Source organism: Acomys minous, assembly GCF_964271855.1.
Source record: "Acomys minous genome assembly, chromosome: 10".
Classification (NCBI taxonomy): Eukaryota; Metazoa; Chordata; class Mammalia; order Rodentia; family Muridae; genus Acomys; species Acomys minous.
The window spans coordinates 61,978,690-62,000,694 of NC_140491.1; the positions used below are offsets into that span (position 1 = coordinate 61,978,690).

Consider the following 22,005-nt stretch of genomic DNA (forward strand, 5'->3'; position numbering starts at 1 on the left):
CCAAGAAAGTGGGTCAGAGGAGAAGACTTTCTATTGAGACTTTAGGCGAGAGTAGCATGGAAGAATGGGGAAATAGTAGGACCCACAGGGTCCTGGAAACCTACAAGAAGAACTTTATGACAGGCAGATCTGGGTCCTGGGGTCCTCCTCAAACTAAGGCACCAGCCAAGGAGAAATAGGCAGCAAACTTCGAACTCCTACCAAGACCTAGCCAATGAACATGATATTCTCCTCCGTTGAGTGGAGAGTGAGATCTGACTCTCACACGAACTCTGGTGCCCCTTTTCTGACTACGTCCCCTGGATGGAGAGGCCTGGCAGCACTCAGAGGAAGGATCGCAAGTTACCAAGAAAAGACTCGATAATCTTAGAGCATATATAGGGAGAGGAGGTCTCCCTGAATCACAGACATAGGGGAGGGGAGAAGGGGGGAAGTGGGAGGGAGGGAAGAATGGGAGGAAACAGGGGAAGGGCTAACAATCAAGTTGTAATATGAACAAATTAATAAAAAATGGTATAAAAAAAGAAACATTCTGGTTCTTGGAGTCACTGCACATAGGATACTTCTGTGTTCCAAGAGAGCCCATGCCTGTTGTTAAAAAGAAGTAGACACAGCAGAGCAGTAGAGAACAGGTAAGACTCCAGGCTAAGGTGTATTGTTAGAAACCATACTCAGAGGAAATTAAAACTCAGGAGTGTTAACTGTGGTACCCAGGCACTGAATAACAACCACATTTTCCATCTACCCCTGTCCACCATTACTCCCTGCCACATATTCTTGTCTTCTGACAAGGGCAGGCCATCTTGGGCTTGAAGGACAGCTAGCTACCAGACCAAACAGAGTGACAGTCAGGATAAGGAAATATACGATCAGGTTCTGTCCTCTAGACAAGGTAAGTCACTCAGGTGACTCAACAAACCTGTGCTGGCTCACCAGAGAATGCCATTTATGCCCACAGGTGGCACTGACCACACTCCTCCTAGACAAATCTATGTCCATCATGAAAGTGTAGGTCATTGTATGGAGATCCGATGATTATTCCATGACAACTGCAGATGAAAGATGCAATGTTTTGCAGTGTTTGTACCACCTAAGTGTGTCCCATACACAGAGGAAATGGTAATGTGTAAATGAGGCAGACAGAAAGGGAAGGCTTTGGCTTGCTCATCCTCCCTCTGCACTCTTCCACCTGCTCTCCAGGCATCCAACCTTGGCTTCCTTGGAGATCGTACCTAGCAGCTGGTCTCTCTCCCACTGAAGGTTAGAAAGCTTCTTAACCACACACAACCCTGCCAGTGATCTTTGCAGAAGCTGTGCATCAGGAGCCCACCACACTGTCTTCTGCTACTGCATGGCCCTGCCCTAGATGTGAGAGGGGAAACATTTAATGTGTCAGGTTTGAGGCGGCAGCTCAGGAGCTCCTGGGCATTGACTGCTCTAAGAGGAAGAGGCCACATAGCAACATTAGAGACCACAATCACCTGAAGAGCTTCACTCTGCACACCAGGGAGCTCTGTTCTCTTAGAGAACTTCTTACTCTATGGTGTCTCATCCCTCTACTTCTGAATCAGCTGTAACCATCAGCCACCCAGCTATTTAACTCTATTCCAGTCCATAATTGATTCAGTGGTAGCTTTATCCAGGTTCCATGCAGTTTTCAGGTTCTTCCTCCCCCTTTGTCAAACTCTCAGTATTTCTTAGGTGAGATGTGTGCTCTGTCTGTGCCTAGCTCTACCTTCCCTTCTTCAGATATCCCATTGCTCTGTCATCTCTAAAACCATAAAAACTACTTCCAAGATGTCGTCTCTGCCGCTACCCTGTATGCTATGCAGGATTTGCCTTGGACTTCAAAGGCTCCCGGCCAGATTGCCTTCCTGGGTTCTTGGCTGTGATTAGTGCCACATAAAGGGGAAGAGTATTGGGAACCTAAGGAGGGCTGTTCAACTTGAATGATCACCCTTATTCATCTACAGGGATCTTGGTACTCTATGGATGGACTATTACACAAGATGTTGTTATAGTTTCCTACAGGAAGAGCCTCAGGTGTCACCCTGTCCCACAAACAAGACGCTCTGTGACCAAGCCTCCCATGTTGCATTTGGACTGCAATCCACAAAGAGTTTTACATTCCCCTGAGGTCACTTTGGTGCTGGCCCCTAAAGAGAATTCTTCCTTATAACACAACTTGATCCAGGAAAGTACTTCAATAAGTTTTTACAGGAGAGCACTCACTCTTTCAGCTTGCCTGCTTGCTTCCAAGGGAAATCTTTTCAATATATGAGATAAAAGTTCTATGTTCATTCTTTTTTATTGTTTTCCACACTTCCATGAAAAGTCTTTATTGATCCTGTTACATGCCATTAATCATAATGCATTAGCCAAAAGTTTGTTTTTTGTCAAGAGAAGTTCTATTCTTGAGGTGTAAACAGTATTTGATGGAATAAAATCATGAAACATCACATATTGGTCCTGCTTTGAAGGGATATCTGGAGGATGCCCGTAATTCCCCTGTGTTCCTGAGAAGCTACTTAGTCCAACTCCATGACAGTTGTGCTTTGGTCTCACACTCTGGAGACAGACACATGGCTTTGACTGCACTAGAGTAAGACACTCTGTACTGGAGCACCACAACTTAGTGAGCACATATGGAACGTCGTAAATGTAAATCAGTTACATACCCTGTGGCCCTTAAATACATCTTGCTTCTACCCTGTCCCATAGACAAGGCACCCTGTGATCAATCCTCCCAAGTTGCACTGGGGCTGAATTTCACAAGGAGCTTTACATTTCCCTAAGGTCACTTTGGGGCTGGTCCCTAAAAACAATTCTTCCTTATAACACCCTCTGATAGAGGAAAGAACTCCAGTTAGTTTTCACAAGAGATAACTCAGCCTCTGAACCTGTCTGCTTGCTCCCAGTGGAAATTTCTTCAGTATATAAGAATCTGGTTCCTGCAGACTAACTGTTACGGAATCTTTCTGAAGATTAACCTTATTGCCGTCTGTCATTGGATGTTATGAATGAGATCCACCCTGACAGTGTCTCTGGGCCATAGCCTGTGTTTTGTCAGTGGAGTGAGGCCGGCCTGACTCCATGGTTTTGTCCACTGTGCAGTGATACTTAGAGTAACAGTGAAGGTTCACACCCACAATCCCAATTTCCAAAGAAACAACACATCAGTAGTAGTGTGAGAAGTCATTTGAATCTTTGGGGTACAGCTCTAGAGTAGGTAGGGATCCTTGGAGTCTCACAGACCTTAGATAGGAAGGATGGACTAACCAATTTCTTCCTGCACAGCAGAGGAGGGTTAAGAGCCCCTCACAGACCTGTTGTGGAGCAATGTCCTCTGGGTGTGGCTAGTCGAGAAACCATCAATATCAGGTCTGTCCCCAGATCCTCACAAAAGGAGGAAGTGTCCTCATCAGACTCTCACCCGAGGTTCCATCCATTCCCATCTGCTGTATGGAATCCTTCAGGCTGTACATGGTCTCTTCATCTCATGGCATGCTTTATAATATATAGAAGGTTAAAGGTTAACTGAAGGAGATACCCTATCCATGCTCCTATGTGGAAATTACCATGCATCTCTGATGAAAAATTTCACTATATGACTGGTTTGGTGTCATCCCTACTCCTATAAGTAACACTTTATCAACCCCTTGATAGCAAGCATGACACTTTTTGGTTCACCAAGTTGGACTTTGAAGGAATTCTACATTGGACTTTACTGATCATTGATGAATTGAAACTTCTATATTATCTCCATGGAAAATATTCACACAAGATACATTACAGGTTCAAGGATACCCTTTGACACAAGATGGCCTTTGGGGATATCTGGAAGGGACAACACAGTTGTAAGAGGATATTTGTAATGTCTGCCACTCCCTGGCTATCTATGAGAAGGTTATTTATTGAAGTCTGGGCCATGGAAATGTTCATCTTGCAGTGGGGTTGCATCTTCTGAGGTCCTCTCCTCTCTTTCCTCCTCCAGAGAACACATCCTATGTGGCTGACAATCATTGCCTGGCACTTCACAGTATATGATGGGCAGAAGCACTGACTTTTGCAGCACATATATCAAGTCATAATGTGTACTATTACAGAAATTAATTCACATTAATGACTTGAGTCATTTCTTCAAAGCCTCCTTCTTCCATGGAGTTTGAAAACATGATCTAAGAAAGATACTATTGTATTCGTTATTAATAACATCACCAGGAAAGAATATTATATTTTAAAAGGCTGAAAACTGGTTTTTGGATCTTTAATGGAGATGTGGAGTGAATTTTTCCCTCTCCTTGTCTGGGCTTAGCCACAGGTTTACATTTTTGATGTTCTGGCTTCTAGTTTCTTTCTTTTTTTCTTTCTTTCTTTCTTTCTTTTTTTTTTTTTTTTTTGCCTATACAAGTAAAATTTTACTTTATTTTATTTTTTGTTTTTTTTGTTTTTTTTACTTTATTAATTTATTCTTGTTACATCTCAATGGTTATCCCATCCCTTGTATCCTCCCATTCTTCCCTCCCACCTATTTTCCCCTTATTCCCCTCCCCTATGACCGTTCCTGAGGGGGATTACCTCCCCCTGTATATGTTCATAGGGTATCAAGTCTCTTCTTGGTAACCTGCTGTCCTTCCTCTGAGTGCCACCAGGTCTCCCCCTCCAGGGGACATGGTCAAAGCTGAGGCACCAGAGTATGTGAGAAAGTAATATCCCACTCTCGACTCTACTGTGGAGAGTGTTCTGTCCATTGTCTAGATCTGGGTAGGGGTTTAAGTTTTACCGCCTGTATTGTCCTTGACTGGTGCCTTAGTTTGAGCGGGACCCCTGGGCCCAAATCTGCCTATGGTATATACTCACTTATATCTGCACATTAGCCCAAGGGCATGTCCCACGAAAGCCTTCACTTACCAGGAAACTGAGACAGAGGGGAGGACATTCTAGTGGGACTCTAGATGAGAGAAGCATGGGAGAATGGCAAAGTAGAAGGATCCAGAGGGTCCTAGAAGCCTACAAGTAGTTTCTTTCTCCCTGCAGAATGTGACTATATGTAAGCTATGTCCCAGATAGTAGAGGCCTCAGTAGAAAGCATAGCCTTTCACATTTACAAAGACCACAGCCATACTACTACCAGTCCAGCATCCTTCATGGTTTCACACCAGGCCACCATCCATCCTGGTTTCACACCAGGCCACCATCCATCACCAGACATAGAACCTGAGGGTAGTACTGAGAACTCAGCTTCCTGAAGAGACACAAATTGGCCAAAATACACCTGAATCACTCTGACTCTGCTCATCTTTTTCTCCATTTACTGGTTACTACGCAGGTTCCTGCCCCTGTCACTTTCTTCACCTGCTCAACACTGAGTTCAGTGTCCCTGTGTGCCATGGCATGCCACTTGCATGGAGAACAGTCAGTTGAAATTCTCTTTCTGACAATCAAAGTCAGGTGTGAGCCTCTGCCCACACCTGATTACCAGAGTTCTGAAGCCCAATGAATCATTCTTAACACACAAAGCCAGGAGAATCTATCACCTTTATTGAAATAAGAGGTATGAGGGGGAGGCCCTGTCCTCTCTGGGAACTAGGAGTTCCTCCTGATGCTGCAGAGGGAGGAAGGTCACTGTGCCAGGTTCCAGCATAGTCTCTGAAGGGTATTCATATGTTCACTGGGATTCTTCATGTGGTTCACAGGAATCTATTTATATACACAGAAAAAATGGTATTAGAGGGTGTTGACATGGCTACTATCTTACAGGAAAATCATGAAGAGACAGAAAAGAAAAGCAACAAAATCTTTCTTATTACCATCATAAGGAGGGTTGATGATGCTTGTTTTGTTCAGGGCTAGGTGTTCCACAAGTGCTTCAAAATCCATCAGTAATGTTGAGTCTGCAATCTTATTACGACGACCTGCAGGTAAGCCAAGATGACAAGAAATGGGTGTGAAGGAGTCTCCCTATAGACAGGTCACTTACAAGTTCCTTGGGGGATCTTTTGTGACATAGGCAGATTCAAGCAACAGACAGGGTGTTTTCACACAAAATTCCCTGAGAAGAATGCTAGGAATATGGGAGCAATCAGGAGGGAATCAAGTTAACATCTTGTTTGGGACAAGAACCACTTGAGTACATAGTTTTCCCATGAGACAGGAGAACACAGTGTATCCCTCTTCAGTGGCTTCTTTTGGACGTTTCCAACAACCCATTCATGGGAGACAGAGGAGAGATGTAGAATTCCCCCACAGGCACATCCTGAACTCACACCTTGGCCTACTTCCCTTCTGGAATAAAGTCAAGTTTAATTTTGACAATTTGGGTAGGATAAAGTGGGAAGATGAGGTATCTACCATTGACTGACTAACTACCGCTCTGCTTTTCTTCTGTTCCCAATTCCTTTTAGCAGGACACAATCATACAGTAAGACCCTCAGTAATACATCATCTGCTCCCAAAATATATGCTGAAAGAGGGCCTTTATCTCTCATTTTCTGAAGTCGATATTCCATATTGGTAAGATAGGTCAGAAACTAGAGACAACAACAGGGTCTGGACAGCATGAAAACCTCTGGAATCCTTGGTTACGTTTGGGCCAGTAGGCACCAATAGGTGTTTCTGCTTACGTCTCAATGTCTAGGCTGAGATACCTCCTAAGCTCCCGTTGGGGACTCATGAGTGAAGAGCCTTAAATTGAAGTTGAAAAAGATGACAGCAGGGGAAACATGCACAGAACATTCACAAAAAGTACTTAAGTAGAGCAGAGGAGACAACTAATTAAGAGCCCTGTACAAGAAGGATCCTGGGAACAAGAGTGTCAGGAGGATGCTCGTATTGTTTTGAAGTGTGGTGAAAGCTGCAGGTATCAGAACGGGTACAAGGTCTCGGTGGTGACACTTGTAGGTGACAATTGAAAGTTATGTAGCCAGGAAGGACTGGTTACTTTTAAGTCATGTACACTACATGGGTATAACAGTGTCCAGAATATTTTTGTGAGAACAGAGACAACCTGGGAATATGGACTAGGAGAGTGGCCTTTCTCTGTATGTTACTGATCTCTCAGCTAACTCTATTCATGCTTAACTTTTGGCTCTTTTTTAGTGTGTGTGTGTGTGTGCATGTGTGTGTGTGTGTTGGGGATGTAAATGTGTCTGTGTATGCACGTGTGTGTGTGTGTGTGTGTGTGTGTGTGTTTATATCTGTGCATGCTAAGTGTCTCCACATGTCTTTTTCTAGAGAGAGTCTATAATTAAATCTGGATCCTCCTTTTTGGGACCAGCAAAGGCTTTAGGGAAGTGCTTTTGTAACAGGCTTGTTCAGCTGTGGCTCTTTGTATATTAGTGCTAGGGGCAAAGGCCAGTCTCTCTTCCTTGCAAAGAAAGTAATCCTAGCACCAAAGTCAACATCCTGCTCTCTTTAGCCCACTCTATAAACTGTCCAAGTGAAAAACAGAGAAAACTTACAAGTTTTTTTCTCCCCAGCACAAGCTAAAGCTAAAAACTGAGTCCTCCTTAACTTGTCTGCCCCTTATTTTTACTTTTAAATTGGTGATGAGCTGTAGTCTTCAGAATCTTGGAACTATGTGGCTGGTTAAGACAGCCAAAATTAAAGCTTTATAGTTAGTTAGAAACACTCTCTGAAGATACTAATGTGGAGAAACTTAGCACTGTTCCATGAACAGTCTATGGGCATTTTGTAAGCAATAAGGTTTGGAACAGGGCTGGAGTCTCATGCCATCCAGTGCTTGAGTCCCTTCCTGCTACCACGGTAAGAGTACAAGTCTCCAGTGGATGAGCAATATACCCAATGACAAAGGACCCCATTTCCACTCCTGCTCGTGGCAAGGGAGCAGAAGATGCTGACTGAAAAGGAGGAAATACGTTCAAGAGGGGTGGATGGGGCTGCATGCTGGCCTTAGACATTAGGAGTGGTCATCTGAATGCTGAAGCCAACAAATCTCTTTCGCAAAGAGCCAGACATCACAACAATGACACACAGGCAAGATCTAGAGCTAGAAAAGCAGTGAATAGCAGCCAACTCTCTACACAATGCCAAAGAAATCCGTGGCAACAGTGACAGACATGGACACCGGATACCGTACCCATGAGCATCGCCATCTTCTGCTGTATGTTATTGATGTTGCTCTGTAAGTAAGCTAAACCAAAGTCCTCTCCTCCCAGAAACTGTATGATGACATAGTGCCACATCCCTGCAGACAAAGAAAAAACCCTGTCGCTGTCAAGTTTCCCCCCAAGGAGTCTGTGGAATGGAACAATTTAAATACAATCACTTACAGAGAGTGAAGTAGCAAGGTAAGTTCTTTGCTTCATTCATGGCCATCTTGAACTCAACACACCCAATGGGTTTCCTGGACACAAAGCAGAAGCATGTCTTTTCCCCTTCATACCTGCCCTGTCCTCTTCCATTGTCCAATGCCCAACCGTGAGGCAAGCTTAGCCCCCTCATTGCCCAATGAATACAATAGGCAGCCACAGACTTCCCAAAAACCATGTGTCTCCACCCTGCATGTTACACGTCACTGTAGTATGGAAATCACAGATACAGTTAGGTGCAGAGCCTATGATCAAACCATACTCTAAATTCAGTCTTCCAACCAACACACCACTTACCATTGTCCATAAGGATGCTAGGTTATACTGTGGTCTCCAAAGTTTCACCAAGGGCCTCTCCCAGATGATTTGATCCTAAATGTTACCACAATTCCTCAGGATCCTAATTTATCTTAGAAACCTCTGAAATCTTGAAGAGCCAGAGACTCCATCCCTATACAGAAGTAAGCTGTGTACACACTGATTTTTTTTAAAAGCTAGATTATTGTGCTTTAAAATTCTTGTTATTCCCAGTGTGTGCAACTACAAAATGCCTCACATGAAATACTGTGTCTCCTGTGCTAAGCTCAGTGTTCCTAGGAACACCATTCCTTCAGTAACAGAAGTCACCTGATACATTGTCTAGACAGCCCAAGGAAACTCCATGCTCATACCCAATGTCCACTGGAAGTTGAGGGTATGTGTGTGGTGGGGAAGATGAGACCATGCAGTCAAGAGCCAAGCAGAAGACTGAGGATAAGTACTCACGAGATGTTCATCCTAAACTCCAAGTAGCCAATTCTGTTTTTGGCCAATATAAATGGTGGCAGTGGACTTCTCAGCTTTGATTCCGGGAGGGGAAGGTTTCCTGCCCAGCGAACTATGTACCAGTTTCCTAAAAGCTAGATAGGGGAAGCCAACATTGAGAAGGACATGATGGGAAGCGAGTCAGTTAAAAAGGTTTCAGAATGTAGCTGAAGTGGCATCAGAGGTAGGAAGGATTTTGAAAACAAATCAGTGCAGACTGGAAGGTCAAGGGACCTTGGTCATGGCCAGTTCTTAACCGTAATTAGGAGGCTGTTCCAAGCAAACTAAGACTTGGACTCCTGAGAGATGCTGTTCCTGGGATTGGATATGGCCATTACCCTAGACAAATCACTTAAAGGGAGCAGAAAAACTCACCTAGATGATAAGACTGTGGGCAGAGCAGACAGAGACCAGAAAATTCCCAGCTTTGGTGGACAATAACACCAGAACCCACTGAGTATTGGGTCACTGATGACCAAACCATCTTATATGTGTGTGCCTTGCCCCTGGAGTAAATCCCTATATCTTTTTCCTGTCAGGCATTACTCATTAAGTACTGGAGTCATCAGTGTTCTTCAAAAAACTTATTCCTACTTAATGGTATCCATGGACCACAGAAGTTCTGCAGTGTCAGTTGTGTGGGTTTACAAGAATGTCATAGGGAGCCCATAGCTTACAGAAGGTGTCAGTGGGTCTCTGTGTAGCATAATGGCCAGACAGATGCCACCATAAGACATCCCTCTGCCTAGCAGAGAATTTGGTAACTCCATGTTGATGGGTCAACACTGGGACACAACAAGATATATTCCACCAAAATCTAATAACCAAATGAGACTCTTGCTCTGTCCAGTATCATGATCTTAAAAACATGGTTTCCACCTTTAGTCAGCCCAAAGATCTCACCTTGTCTGTTGTGGCACACTTGTCTTGATTAAGGTAGCCTCCCACACATATCAGCATCAGGCTTATGGTTAGCAGGAACAGCAACAAGTTTTCCATGGTGCCTCTGTCTACCTGGCCTCTGAGAAGCACATTTATCCTTTACTGGGTGCCAAACACCCTCATCTGCACAAAGGCTCCATTCATGCTGTGGACTGAGTGCACTGTTTTCTTTGGACCTGTTGTATAGCATAGAAATGGAGATAAGTGAAAGGTTGGAACCACTGGAGACTTCAGTCAGAACTTTGACTCCCAACCTCTTGGAGCCTAGAAAAGGAGTATAGAGGTATCAGCTCTGAGACAAGGTAATACTTTATTATAGGAGACATTTGGCTGTTCCTACACTCATTCTCAAGAAGCCTGTCAATGGGAAGAATGTTATCAGCACTGGAAATTCTGCCCACAAATACAAAGCCAGAAAGATAACCAGGGTTCTTGTGTTCACACCCTTCTATGATCAGGCCCAATTCCACTGGGTACTGGATACTCTATACAGCCCTATTTTCCAGAACATCTAGATTGAAACACAACCACCATTCCCTCTCCACACAGCAACTCTGGACACACAAGTGTGTTCTGAAACCACAGCCCCTTGAGAACTAAGCTCTGCCCTCTTCCTGCAGCATCTTGGCTCCTGTGTCATCTCTTTACCTCTGCATTAAACTCACAGGGTCCCTGAAATCCTCTCTTGCTCTCTACATCCTCTCTCTTGGTCCCCAGGCACTAAGAAGTCCAGTTCCAACAATGATCCCAATTCCAATTCAGCTTTTCTAAGATCAACTGCCTTTCCTCTCTTCCTGCTCCAAGTGAATCAGGGGTTCAGACCATTGAGTAAGACTCCTCAGTGATCCCCACTCTTCACTTCTCCCTTCTGTTCCATACCATGGAGAAATTTCTTGCTTTTGGGAAATGTGTGATAGTGTGTATGTTGCCATTTGCATGTGTCATTGGGCAGCTCTATACAAAAGTGCACTACTCTATTTCTATCTGTATGGTCAAATGTATGCCTATCTTTCCATGTGAGTGTTGCACATTGTGCCTCTGTGTATCTCTGTCTGTGTGTTAACTGATCAGTGTTTGTGTGTTTATATCTAATCTGTATCACATTTGGGTGTATCTGTGTGTGATCTTATGTCATTGTGCTTTTGGGGACATGTTTGTTCATATGTGATTGGGTGTGTACACCTCTGTCTCTGTCTGTCTGTCTTGTTCTTTCTCCATCTATCTGTCTGTCTGCCTCCCCATCTCTCTGTGTGTGTTTCATATGTGAAGTTCTCTGTGTGAAAATTTATATGTATATCTGTGCATACATTTCTGTGTTTATGTCTTAGGCTCAAAGCTCATCCCTGTTCTGAAATTATGAAGAGGACATAGAGTTCCTGAGGTTTGGCATTATGTGGCATGGCTAGGGCCCCTGAATAAAGGCCAGAGGCCATGATTAGAAAGTGTAGTCTCAGTTGTAATGGGGACACTAGAACTTTGGAGATACCAGTACCATATGCAATCACTGATAAAGAGCAGCAGGTGTGAGGTAGAAGCTGGTCAGAGCTTGTTCTGATTCAGACAGAGGCAGAGAAGAGAAGCTATCTTCCCAGGCACTTTGGATCCTAGAGCATTATAAGTGGTTCTCAGACATCAGGTACTTTTTACACCACCGACTTTTGGTTGTGCTTTAGTTTGGTTGCAACTGTGTCTGGTTCTCCTCTTTTGGAGCAAAAAGTATTTAACTGTGTTTTGTTTCTTTGTTCTGTTTTTTTTAAAACAAGAGCCCACAGTTGAGAGACTTTGGACTTATAAGAGACATTGGGTTTTTAAAGATGATTTAATTTTTTTAAGTGTTGGAAGTTATTTCAGTTTTATATTTTAGTATTAATCTCAATATGACAATTTCTAAAAAGGAGAAAGGAAAGATAATGGTTAAATACTGAGGCATTTGTGCCTCAAATTGATAAATGGTGCCTCAAAATGATAAAATAGTTTTTATGCTGGCTTGACACAAACCTAGACCTCCCTGGGAAAAAGAAATCTCAATTGAAGGATTTTCTCTATCAGACAAGCTATTGTACTCACATAACTCAATTATAATACAAGGTTTACTTACAATACTTTGAAAGTTCTATTGCAGGCTGTTTAGGAAAAATAAGTTATACAAGTTGATTATTAGCTGATAAGATCATGGTCATGCTGATTGCTGGTCTAGTTTCATCTCAAGAATATATATCTTAGGTGCAGCAGATAGATATGATTCTATAGAAGGATAAGGTAGGATAGTTAGATACGATCTTCAAAAACCTCAGAGACATGCAGAATACAGCATTTAAAAATGTTTTTATTATTTTAAAGATCCACTGACAATGAGACAGGTTAACTCCTGGCAACACCCAGCCTACCTCAGAGAAGATGATAAGCATGCTCTTGTTTAACAAATGATGGAGAACACAGCTCATTTTTTGCAGTACTACAACTGCACAGGTGATCCTGGGTAGTACAGTAAAGCAGCCTGGGTAAGTCATGAAAGCAAACCAGTGAGCAGAACTCAGCCCTTCATGGCTTTTGCTTCCTGCCTTGCCTCCAGGGGCCTTGACTTGAGTCCCCACCTTGACAAGTGAGGGTAGAAAAGGGAATAAAAGATACAGATTTGTAGGATTAAAATAGACCCTATGTGAAGATGGTTTGATTGTCTTGTGGAAGAATCCAGTTAGTATAGAAAACAAAACCAGAACTTACAAATGTCTTGGAAAAGAGTCCAGGATGTAACAATTTCTCCACCATTTTGGAGACACCTAAGTGTAAGCAATCCTAACACAAGATGGTTTTTTTCGCTGATTTCCTGTAACCCACTGTTAGTATTTCTAGCTCTCCTTACTTTTGTGTTGTTAAGTGTTCATTGTATGAACTATTCCTGCTCAGTCTACTGATGCAGGGGAAGTTCACCTGCTGTCCTGCTTAGTTGTGGACTTATGCTTCACTGCCAACATGCCAGGCAAATTTTCTCTGCTTGTGCTAAAGTGGCAATGCTGTGGCAGTTATAGCCAGTCACTTTCCACTTGAATTCCAAGGGCTTCTCAGGAGAGAACTCTTGTTCAGGTCAGTGAGCAAGGGCAAAGGTCAAAACTTCAGTGGTGTGACTATTGCTCTTGATTTGCTAAAGACAAATTTTCTATAAAAATGTCTTCTCAGCATTTAAGTTCATGTCTATAGATTGCCACTATGTTCATCCTTAGTCACAGAGGAAAATCTTTCTTTTTTCATGCAGTTTGAACTGGTTACTGCAGAGACTCATAGATGACCAAATTACTGAAAATATTTACTGTTACTATATATGAAAGAAAATGTGTCTTCTTTTCCACCTCCAGCCAAGGTTCAATGAACTTCTTAGAAGATGGGACCAAATGATTGTAAGAGGTGTAGGAAGGGGTTGAATGCTGTGAGCCTATTTCTTTTGGATTTATATATCCCATTATGAAGAGAATTCCAGGAGGCCCACAAGACTCACAAGAAACTTACATGATTCATGGCCCTTCTCTGTCCTCAGAATTATATAAACAATGGAAGGAAAGAGGAGACTCTGAAGGGAGAATATCTTGGGTTTTTTCTGGATGCAACAACTGCCTTTAAAAAACGTATGGCCTATCAGAGAGGGTAGCATAGATGGTGGGACATCCTTCATACAGAAAGGATTCTGGGATAGAGCCAGGCACCTGGGAAGATTCGCCCATGAGCAGGGTAACCATCCTTTGAATGTAGATTAGATTCAATGAGGTATAGTAAGTTATAAGCTAATCAGGGAGAGTCACCAGGGAAGACATGAAAGAGGAAAGATGTAGGGTACCTAAGTAGATATAACCAGCTGTGTGGCAGAACTTATATTAGAATAAATAGGTTATTAAATTATGAGCTAATCAGCAAACAAGACTATCTATATGTTCTAGGTATTTTAAAATATAGATTGAGTCTCATAAATCATCATTCCTGGAGCTTGTGGCTGGGAGGAAAAGCACCACAACAGTCTCTTTGGTGGAGCTACCTAGAACTGGTGAAGGGACATCAAGCTACTGAACTTTCACGAGGAAAAAAAGCTTTTGATGTTTCAGCCTCCTGAGTATTTGCACCATTCAAGCTAGCCTCACACTGTTCTGATAAATTCACTGGACCATCTGGCTAGACTTGGGTGAAGTGCATTCTTTATTTATCGTCATTGCCCACCTTGGAGTGAGTAGACACTAACAATATCTCAAGAAAAAGTAATAAATTGTTGCAAAGGTTCCAGAGGATAATCTAGAGGCACCTCTGTAGGTCAAATTGTGGGGAATATCTGCCAAGAAATGACATTGCAGAGAAGGGTTTGGGTGACATCAGCAAATCCTCTTCCACTGAGGCCAGAGAAGCCACCCCAATTAGTCCTTTTTCAACTTGATGTGCTGTAGTGGGTTGATATGGGGGGGTCTCCTTTTTTGAGAAGGGGAAGAGAAACAAGAGAGGGTGGGAAGGAGGGACCAGCAGGAGAGAAGGGAGGGGTGTAAAATGAATAAATAATAGAATTCAATAAAAACACACAAAAAACCAAATACAACAAAATTACACTTTCCTATTCAGCTTAACTGAATTACATATTTTATTTCCTAGTAGCCTAGGCAAAAAATGATACTGAAAGGATGAATTTAAGATCTGAATTTATTTTAGTCTATGAAATACTTCAGCAGATGTGAATCTGACTACAAGCAACCAGTACTTGTTAAGAATCTCAACTAAGCCTCAAATAGTTCAGATTGCTATACAAGACAAATTCATAAATAAGACAAGAAAGAAGGAGGTAAAATGAGAGGAGGAAAAAAGAAAATGGGCCTGCAGATTTATGATCATGTTCTTCATGCATATATGTGCAGCCCTTTGGGTGAGGACACACATGGGATTAATAACCCACAACTTTGTTTAACTCTGGAAGAAGACTCAATAACCTGCCCTGAAACCCACACCCTTATCCTGGGGAGGTAGATTAATGAGTTTCTTTGGAATGAAATCTTTGGCCTACTTTGCTGCAACTATTGATCTACTGTAGGCTGTTGATGTGATTTAGATGATGGATAAAGAGATAATGGCATTGGTTATTCTACTTAGGAAGCCAACTAGGAGAACTCAGATCAAATACAGAAATAGAAAAAAATAAAAACCCAAATATTAAAAAATTATTTGGGTGAGAAAACTATGCTGGTAACAAATTAAAATGTGTAGACCATTGAATGGAAACAAGCATTGCAACTCAGTGAAACAAAAATCCAATGAAAAATCAACTGCATTAGACAAATACTAAATTTTGGGTTGTTTGTCTAGACAGGGCAGCTCTATGTAGTCCTGTCTGTCCTGGAACTCCCCATGTAGACCAGACAAGTATCAAACTCAAAGATCTACCTGTCTCTTTCTCCAAGCACTGATATTAAAGGTGTGTATCACTCTATTAGGCCTCTACACTAATTTTTAAAGAGTGTGATACCTACTTCAGTGCTGTCAAATCTATTACATATCTAAGATTTTTAACCCTATGCTTTCATACTGTGAAACTAATTTTATCTCAAATTCAGTAAAATACTTCCACTTCTTACATAGAGGAGAGAAGATGTTAAAATGAACATGGTGGTAAGATTTGGATGGTGAGAAGATAACTTATCCTCAGAAAGTAGGTACCACTGAAACATAGGGCCACTGTGTTACAAACATATAGGTGACATTCTAAGCAGCCAAGTAATATCACACTCCAACCAGGAAGGACTCTGTGTTCTAAGGTCACTATTATACCTGGTGGGGTATTGCCCATAAAAGTTTTGTGTTAGGACACAGCCTTTAAGAGACCTGCCTGCCCTGAAACCTGAGAACTCAAGAAGTGACCTTTCTGCCATGCAAAATACAGATAGAATAAGGGAGAGAAAGATGAAGAGATGCATGGGGGACACTCACATGACACTTGTACTGACCTCCAAAGTTACTTCTTCCAAGTATGTCAGTCTACCTCAGTTTTCCACTCTGTCCATCTTCTTTGAGTCACTGTAGCCTTTACAAACCATACACCTGAAATCTGTAACAAATAGCATCCTGATCCCACACCTGCTCAGCCCCAAAACTCTCCCAGGTTTCCCATAGGCAAAAACACTGAACACATATCCTAGAGCCCAAGATGCTCCCCGGAGTTCATGAGGTTCCACACTGCAACCCCATTCTCCTTACAGTTAGGATACAGCCATATTTTGGGGCCCATTAGAAATAGGTGTCTGTCCCAAAAGACTGGAAACACTTAGGATTTTAGGAGTGTTTTAGGAGGAAAACACATGAATTCCAGACAAGTGAGACATTATGGCTCTGGGCAGCACTACTACAATACCATTCCTTGCTCCAACTCTGTAGACCAGGAGGCCTGTGCACTGAGGACAGCAGTCACTGCTCAGACTCAGAACTTAAGCCCTCCTGGTGCTAGCTCTGGTTTCAAGCACTGCCCAACAGTCAACCCTTCCACACACACCTATCCACATTTGGCCATGCCTCATTTTATTCTCTTCTGAGAGGTAGGGCAAGTCATGCTGGGCCTGTAGAACAGCCACCATACCAAAGAGTGTGACAGGTAGGGTCATCTTCTTCATATCCAGGCTGTGTTATCTCAGACAAGTCAGGTCATTGGGGTGGCACAGTGAGGTTCTTTTGTCTCCTCAGAGGATGCCCTTTATGGCCAAAAAATTGATACCGGACACGCCCCTCCTGGCCATCTGTCATAGTCAAATCCACATTCATCATGGGAGTGGATGTTGTTGCTATTGGGATCTGGTTGTCATTCACTGCCACCTCCAGACAAGAGATCTGCAATAATTGCACCATCCAAGGGTGCTAATCAAGGAGCCAAGAGAGTGTGTGTGACTCAGGTATGAGGTGGAGGACAGTCTGTACTCTGCACCAGTAAGGGAGGGTTCAGTTCATTCCCTTGTCATCATTAGCCTTGCTTTCCCAGTTCAGACAGCCATGGCTTCCATGGCCACCTTCTGCACAATCGAGGCCCCATCCACATCTTATGGCTAAGTTTAACCTTTCATTTTTCTAGACACTAACAGGCCACCATAGTGATGCCAAATCTAGTTCCTTTTGGATTGAAAGGACAAGAGAGGCACAAAGAGGTCATGGCCCTCTAGCATCCAGAATCCACAGAGGAGCTGTTCTGTTTGCCCTCTCTACTGATTCAGGCCATCTCCCTCCTCAACAGGAACTCTGCCTCCTTCCTCCCCATCCTGATCTTCTTGGGCCTCAATTTCCTGTGCTGAGACCCAGCTGCTCCAAGCTCTGGAGACAGGAGCTGGTACTACAATGACATCTTTGTGCCTCTATGGACCCATGTTGAACAGCTCCTCATATCTATAAACAAAATTAATGAGCCTGCTCTGACAAGCCTTGAAGCTTGCTGACCTTCTCATACAATCTAGTCTTTGATCCCAGCATGCAAGGTGTTATTGAGCAGGAAGTCAAGTCACATCAAAAGCAAAAAGGGTGGGGCCTGTGCTCTTTAGAAACAAAGAATAATGGGAAGGTTGAGTCTCTGTGTCTGCTGTGTTGATTGAAGTCAAGTAGCATATACTTCAGAATGTGGATCACTGTTGCAAACATTTATGGCAATGTTGTAAGTAATTCCATTTTTTAGAAATCAATGAGCGACAATAACCACAGGTGATTGACAGATCATGAATCTCATATTTAGTGTGAGGGGAAGCCTCTGCATTCCTGTCACATACCTGTCTTTCTCTGTGCCCCCGTGAGTTGATTTCTGCCATATGCTCAGAGACCCAAAAGGTAAACTGATATGAGAATCCATCACTTGGTGATGCAGGGCTTGCAATCAGTCCCAAGTGACTGAGCAAGGAAATGATGTGGAGACCTCAAATGGTAGACATTCTCAGGAGTTAAAGGAATAGGTAGCTATGGTCAATACATTGTAGACAAGGTGAAGAAATGGTAAAGTATGAGAGAAAGTGTACCCTTTACACAATGTCCCATGGCATAAGGCATTTTCCTGAGTGACTCTATTTTATTCTGATGGTGGTTATTACAGAGCCTCCAACTCTACATCTTCCTGTCTTATCACTGCTTGTCAGAGCCTTCTCTGACCTTGTTTATGAACCTTAGCATGGCCCCTATTTAGATTCTTATAATGCTTAGATGCCTCACTGCAGGGTACAGAGTTATATGGCATTTATAGATATGGAGGTCTTGATAGAGCAACCAACAGCACCAGGGCAGAAAGGGTGTTGGCTGGGACTGAGGTAAATTGAAACTAAATGGAAGCATTCCTGAGATGAATATCAGTAACTCCTCAAACACGGACTGCATAGTGGACACTAGAGATTGTCTCCCTATAGACTTTATTGTGTTTGAGGCTATACATGGGGCAGGCTTTGTGATGTCAAAAGCCACATGGCATTTTGAATTTCCTAGCTATGCATTCTGATGCAGTTTGAGATGTGAGCTCTCAGCTGTTCCTGCCACCAGAGAGACAAACTTCTCTGTCATGATGGTGGGAGTCCATGCAGGCTTTTACCCTTCTGGAACTTTAAGTCCCAAATACATAACTTCCTTTCATAGGTTGCCTTGGTCTTTGTGATTTATAATAGAAGTAGAAAAGATCTCAGACAGAATCTGGTGCCAGTAGTGGGGGATTCACTGTGACAGACCTGACCATGTGTTTTGGAGTGGATTGTAGTAGTATTGGAACTTTGGTCTGGAAAAGCCACTGGCTGAGCTCAATGGATCTTCTATGAGAGATAGGAAAGAAAGAATGGTGAGAGCAAGGCAGATGATAGAGAAGTGGCTTGTGAAGATTCAGAGGGAGCAAACACCTGGACCATTTGTGATATTCTGAGTTAATAATCTGTAGTAGCTTGTGAGGTGGAGCTGAAGAATAGCTGTGAGTTGCCAGAGAATGGTAGCACTGACATGAAATCACTGCTTCCCTCAGACAATCCATGCTGGTTAACTGGAGCTGAGAAATTAGCAGTTATTGAGAAGAGACCAGAGTCACTGAGGTACATTCTTCTGGGTGTATTCTCTCAGGGTCATCATAAAGAAGCTATGGTCCAGAGCAGCCTAAGCCCACATCTTTGGCTTTGATATGAACTAGGTAATTTGTCAGTATTTCCCACATGGTCCTGGGCTTATGTAAGTTTTATTAGATTTATTCATTTCATTTTACATGTGAGGGTACAAAATATGTAAGAAAATTAATTAATTGGATGTAAAATTTTGCTTTTCAAAAATACATAATTTAACAATAGGAAACATAGGCTGAAGAGATAGTTTAGTGATTACATGGATTGGATGCTCTTTCAGAGGATCCAAATTTAATTCAGAGAACCCACATATTGTCTACAAATTACCTTTAATTTCAGTTTCAGGCATATGAAGTCCCTCTTCCAGCCCCAACAAGCCCTTCATGCATATGATCTATAGTCATATGTTTAGGAATAACATGCAGACAAAAATAAATTTTAAAAAGTACAATCCAGGGATGTAGATGTAGCTCAGTTGGAAGAGTTACTGCCTATCACAATGAGGCTCTGGATTCATTTCCTATTGCTGTATAAACTAGGTATAGTGCTAGATAACTATAATTTCAGTCCTTAGGAGAAAGAGGCAAGGCTTCTCTTTGATTTTGAGGCCATCCTGAGTTGAATAGTAAATTCAAGGATACCTTTGGTTACATAGAAAATTTTTGTCCCCCAAAAATAAATAATTAAAATTCAAACTAAACTCCCCTGAAAGCACATCCAGCAGAGGTAAGTTCCTGCTTACCAACTCACCTGAAGGTACACACAACAGAAGTTAACTGTGCCCCATACCCTATGCTCCATTAAATTCCCCACAATTCTGCTGATGTTCCTGGATACCTGCCAGGAACAGAGACACCAAATAAGCCAAATACGCAGCCTACCTAAAAGCCCTTGCCTACCAACTCCTGTGAAAGCAAACCCAACACTAGTAAATTGCACTGCAACCCTGTGCTCCATTTCCCACCCCAAAACTATACCTGCTTTCCAGAAAGCCTGCCACCTCCAGGGGCATCAGGTAAGCTACTGACACCACCATCACCCCAAGTTCTTGCCCACCAATTTTTCTGAAATAACGCCCAATAGAAATAAACTGCACTCCATACTCGGAGCAACATCTTTAGTCATCAGTGAAATGCAAATCAAAGCGACTCTAAGATTTAATCTTAAAACTGTCAAAATTCCTAAATTCAAAAAACTCAAGTGATAGCACATGTAAGCAAGGTTGTGTAGTAAGAGAAACCCTCCTCCATTGCTGGTAGGAGTGCAAACTTATAGAAACACTTTGGAAATCAACCTGGAACTTTCTCAGAAAAATGGAAAGCAATCTACCTCAAGACCCAACTATACCACTCCTAGATATGTAACCAAAAGATGCTCCATAATACAACATGGACATTTGAACAACTATGTTCATATAAGTTTTGTTTGTAAAATCCACAAACTGGAAACAAGCCAGATGTCCCCCAACTGAAGAATGGATAGAGAAATTAGTACATTTACACAATGGAATACTACTCAGCTATTAAAAGCAAAGAAATCAGGGATTCTAAGATGCACAGTGTCTGATATGCAGAGAGGAGACTGAAGACACTATTAGGAGCTGGGGAAAACTGGGTGAGAGAGATCCACACAGTGTGGACCATGGGCAGGTCTGGCCTTCTGTCATCCAGTGACCTACAGAGGACAGGAGCCCAGTCCCCAGAGTCTGGACCAGAGCCAGCCTGTGAGCTGTGAGCTGTGGCCTTGCTCTGCAGAATAAATTTGGTATATGGGACTGAATCCCCAGCAGTGAGGCACTAGAGATCTTGGCCAAGGGAAATCTCTTGGAAACAGGTGGGTCTGTCTCATACAACCCTTCCAGCCACTCCATACCAGTCCATAGAAATCCCAGGTGCCACACAGGGGCCCAGACGGCTGTGGACACATAGTACAGCCACAGTGGCATGGACTGAGCTTCCAGCCCCAGAGGACTGTCCCAACACAATTGATCAGAGCAGACACAGCCTAGCCAGGCTACACAGCTTGACAGGGTCTCCCACACTCTTGGGAGAGGCTGGACAGGCCTGAGAGGAAAGGACACAAAGTTCTTCAGCTGGTCCAATGCAAGCAGACAGAACCATCTCAAGTACATGGGCTGAATGGGCTGGGCAGGAAGCTAGCTACCAGCCCCAGCAGACCATCCCAGCACAATTGGCCAGAACAGAACCAGACTAGCCAGGCTCCACAGCCTAGCAGGGCCTCCCATGCTCTTGGGAGAGGCTGGGCAGGTCTGAGGGGATAGGGCAGAAATCTAGGCAACCAACAATAATCAGAAAGCAGTAGCTGCTCTCTCCCTAGCAGGTGGAACCTAGGCCCAACTGCATGGTTGGATCAGGCAGAAACCTAAAAAACTACTAGAAGCTAGCTGGGGTTCAGGCCTAGGACCCAAAGCCCTAGGGCCTGAGGGCAGGATATTCAAAGCCCAGTCAAAGACAGGATAACTGGCTCTACTTACACTACCTCAAACTGATCCTGGAGATGCAGAGCACCAGCACCTACCTCTGGTGATACAGTAGGGAAGCCAGGGTATAGAACAAAGCCTCCAGGAGCAAAAACCAGGTTACCTGCCTATCCCAGGGAAGAGTTCCCTAATACCACAGGCAAAGGCCGTCAACCTATAATCACCAACAAACAGCTCTCAGTGACCAGTGAAGGACAGCAGAGGCTACCTCCAAACATCAGAGACAGCAAGATGACTAAAGACCAATGTAAAAACATAAACAACAAAAACCAAACCAATATGGCATCTCCAGATCCCAGCTATACTAAAGAAAGCAACCCTGAGAATTAAAACACAATTAATATACAAGAAAATGACC

At 43.1% G+C, this 22,005-nt stretch overlaps 1 protein-coding gene across 1 annotated transcript; it reads right to left on the reverse strand.

The window, feature by feature from the left end:
* Nucleotides 1-1,318: 1,318 nt before the first annotated feature.
* Nucleotides 1,319-10,133, reverse strand: LOC311607281 (uncharacterized protein; the record flags this gene model as incomplete). Its single annotated transcript, XM_084798953.1, has 6 exons — nucleotides 1,319-1,362; nucleotides 5,811-5,915; nucleotides 8,099-8,206; nucleotides 8,292-8,365; nucleotides 9,096-9,229; nucleotides 10,038-10,133. The coding sequence occupies 6 exons, from the start codon at nucleotides 10,131-10,133 to the stop codon at nucleotides 1,319-1,321; spliced, it is 561 nt and encodes a 186-aa protein (XP_084655079.1).
* Nucleotides 10,134-22,005: the final 11,872 nt, after the last annotated feature.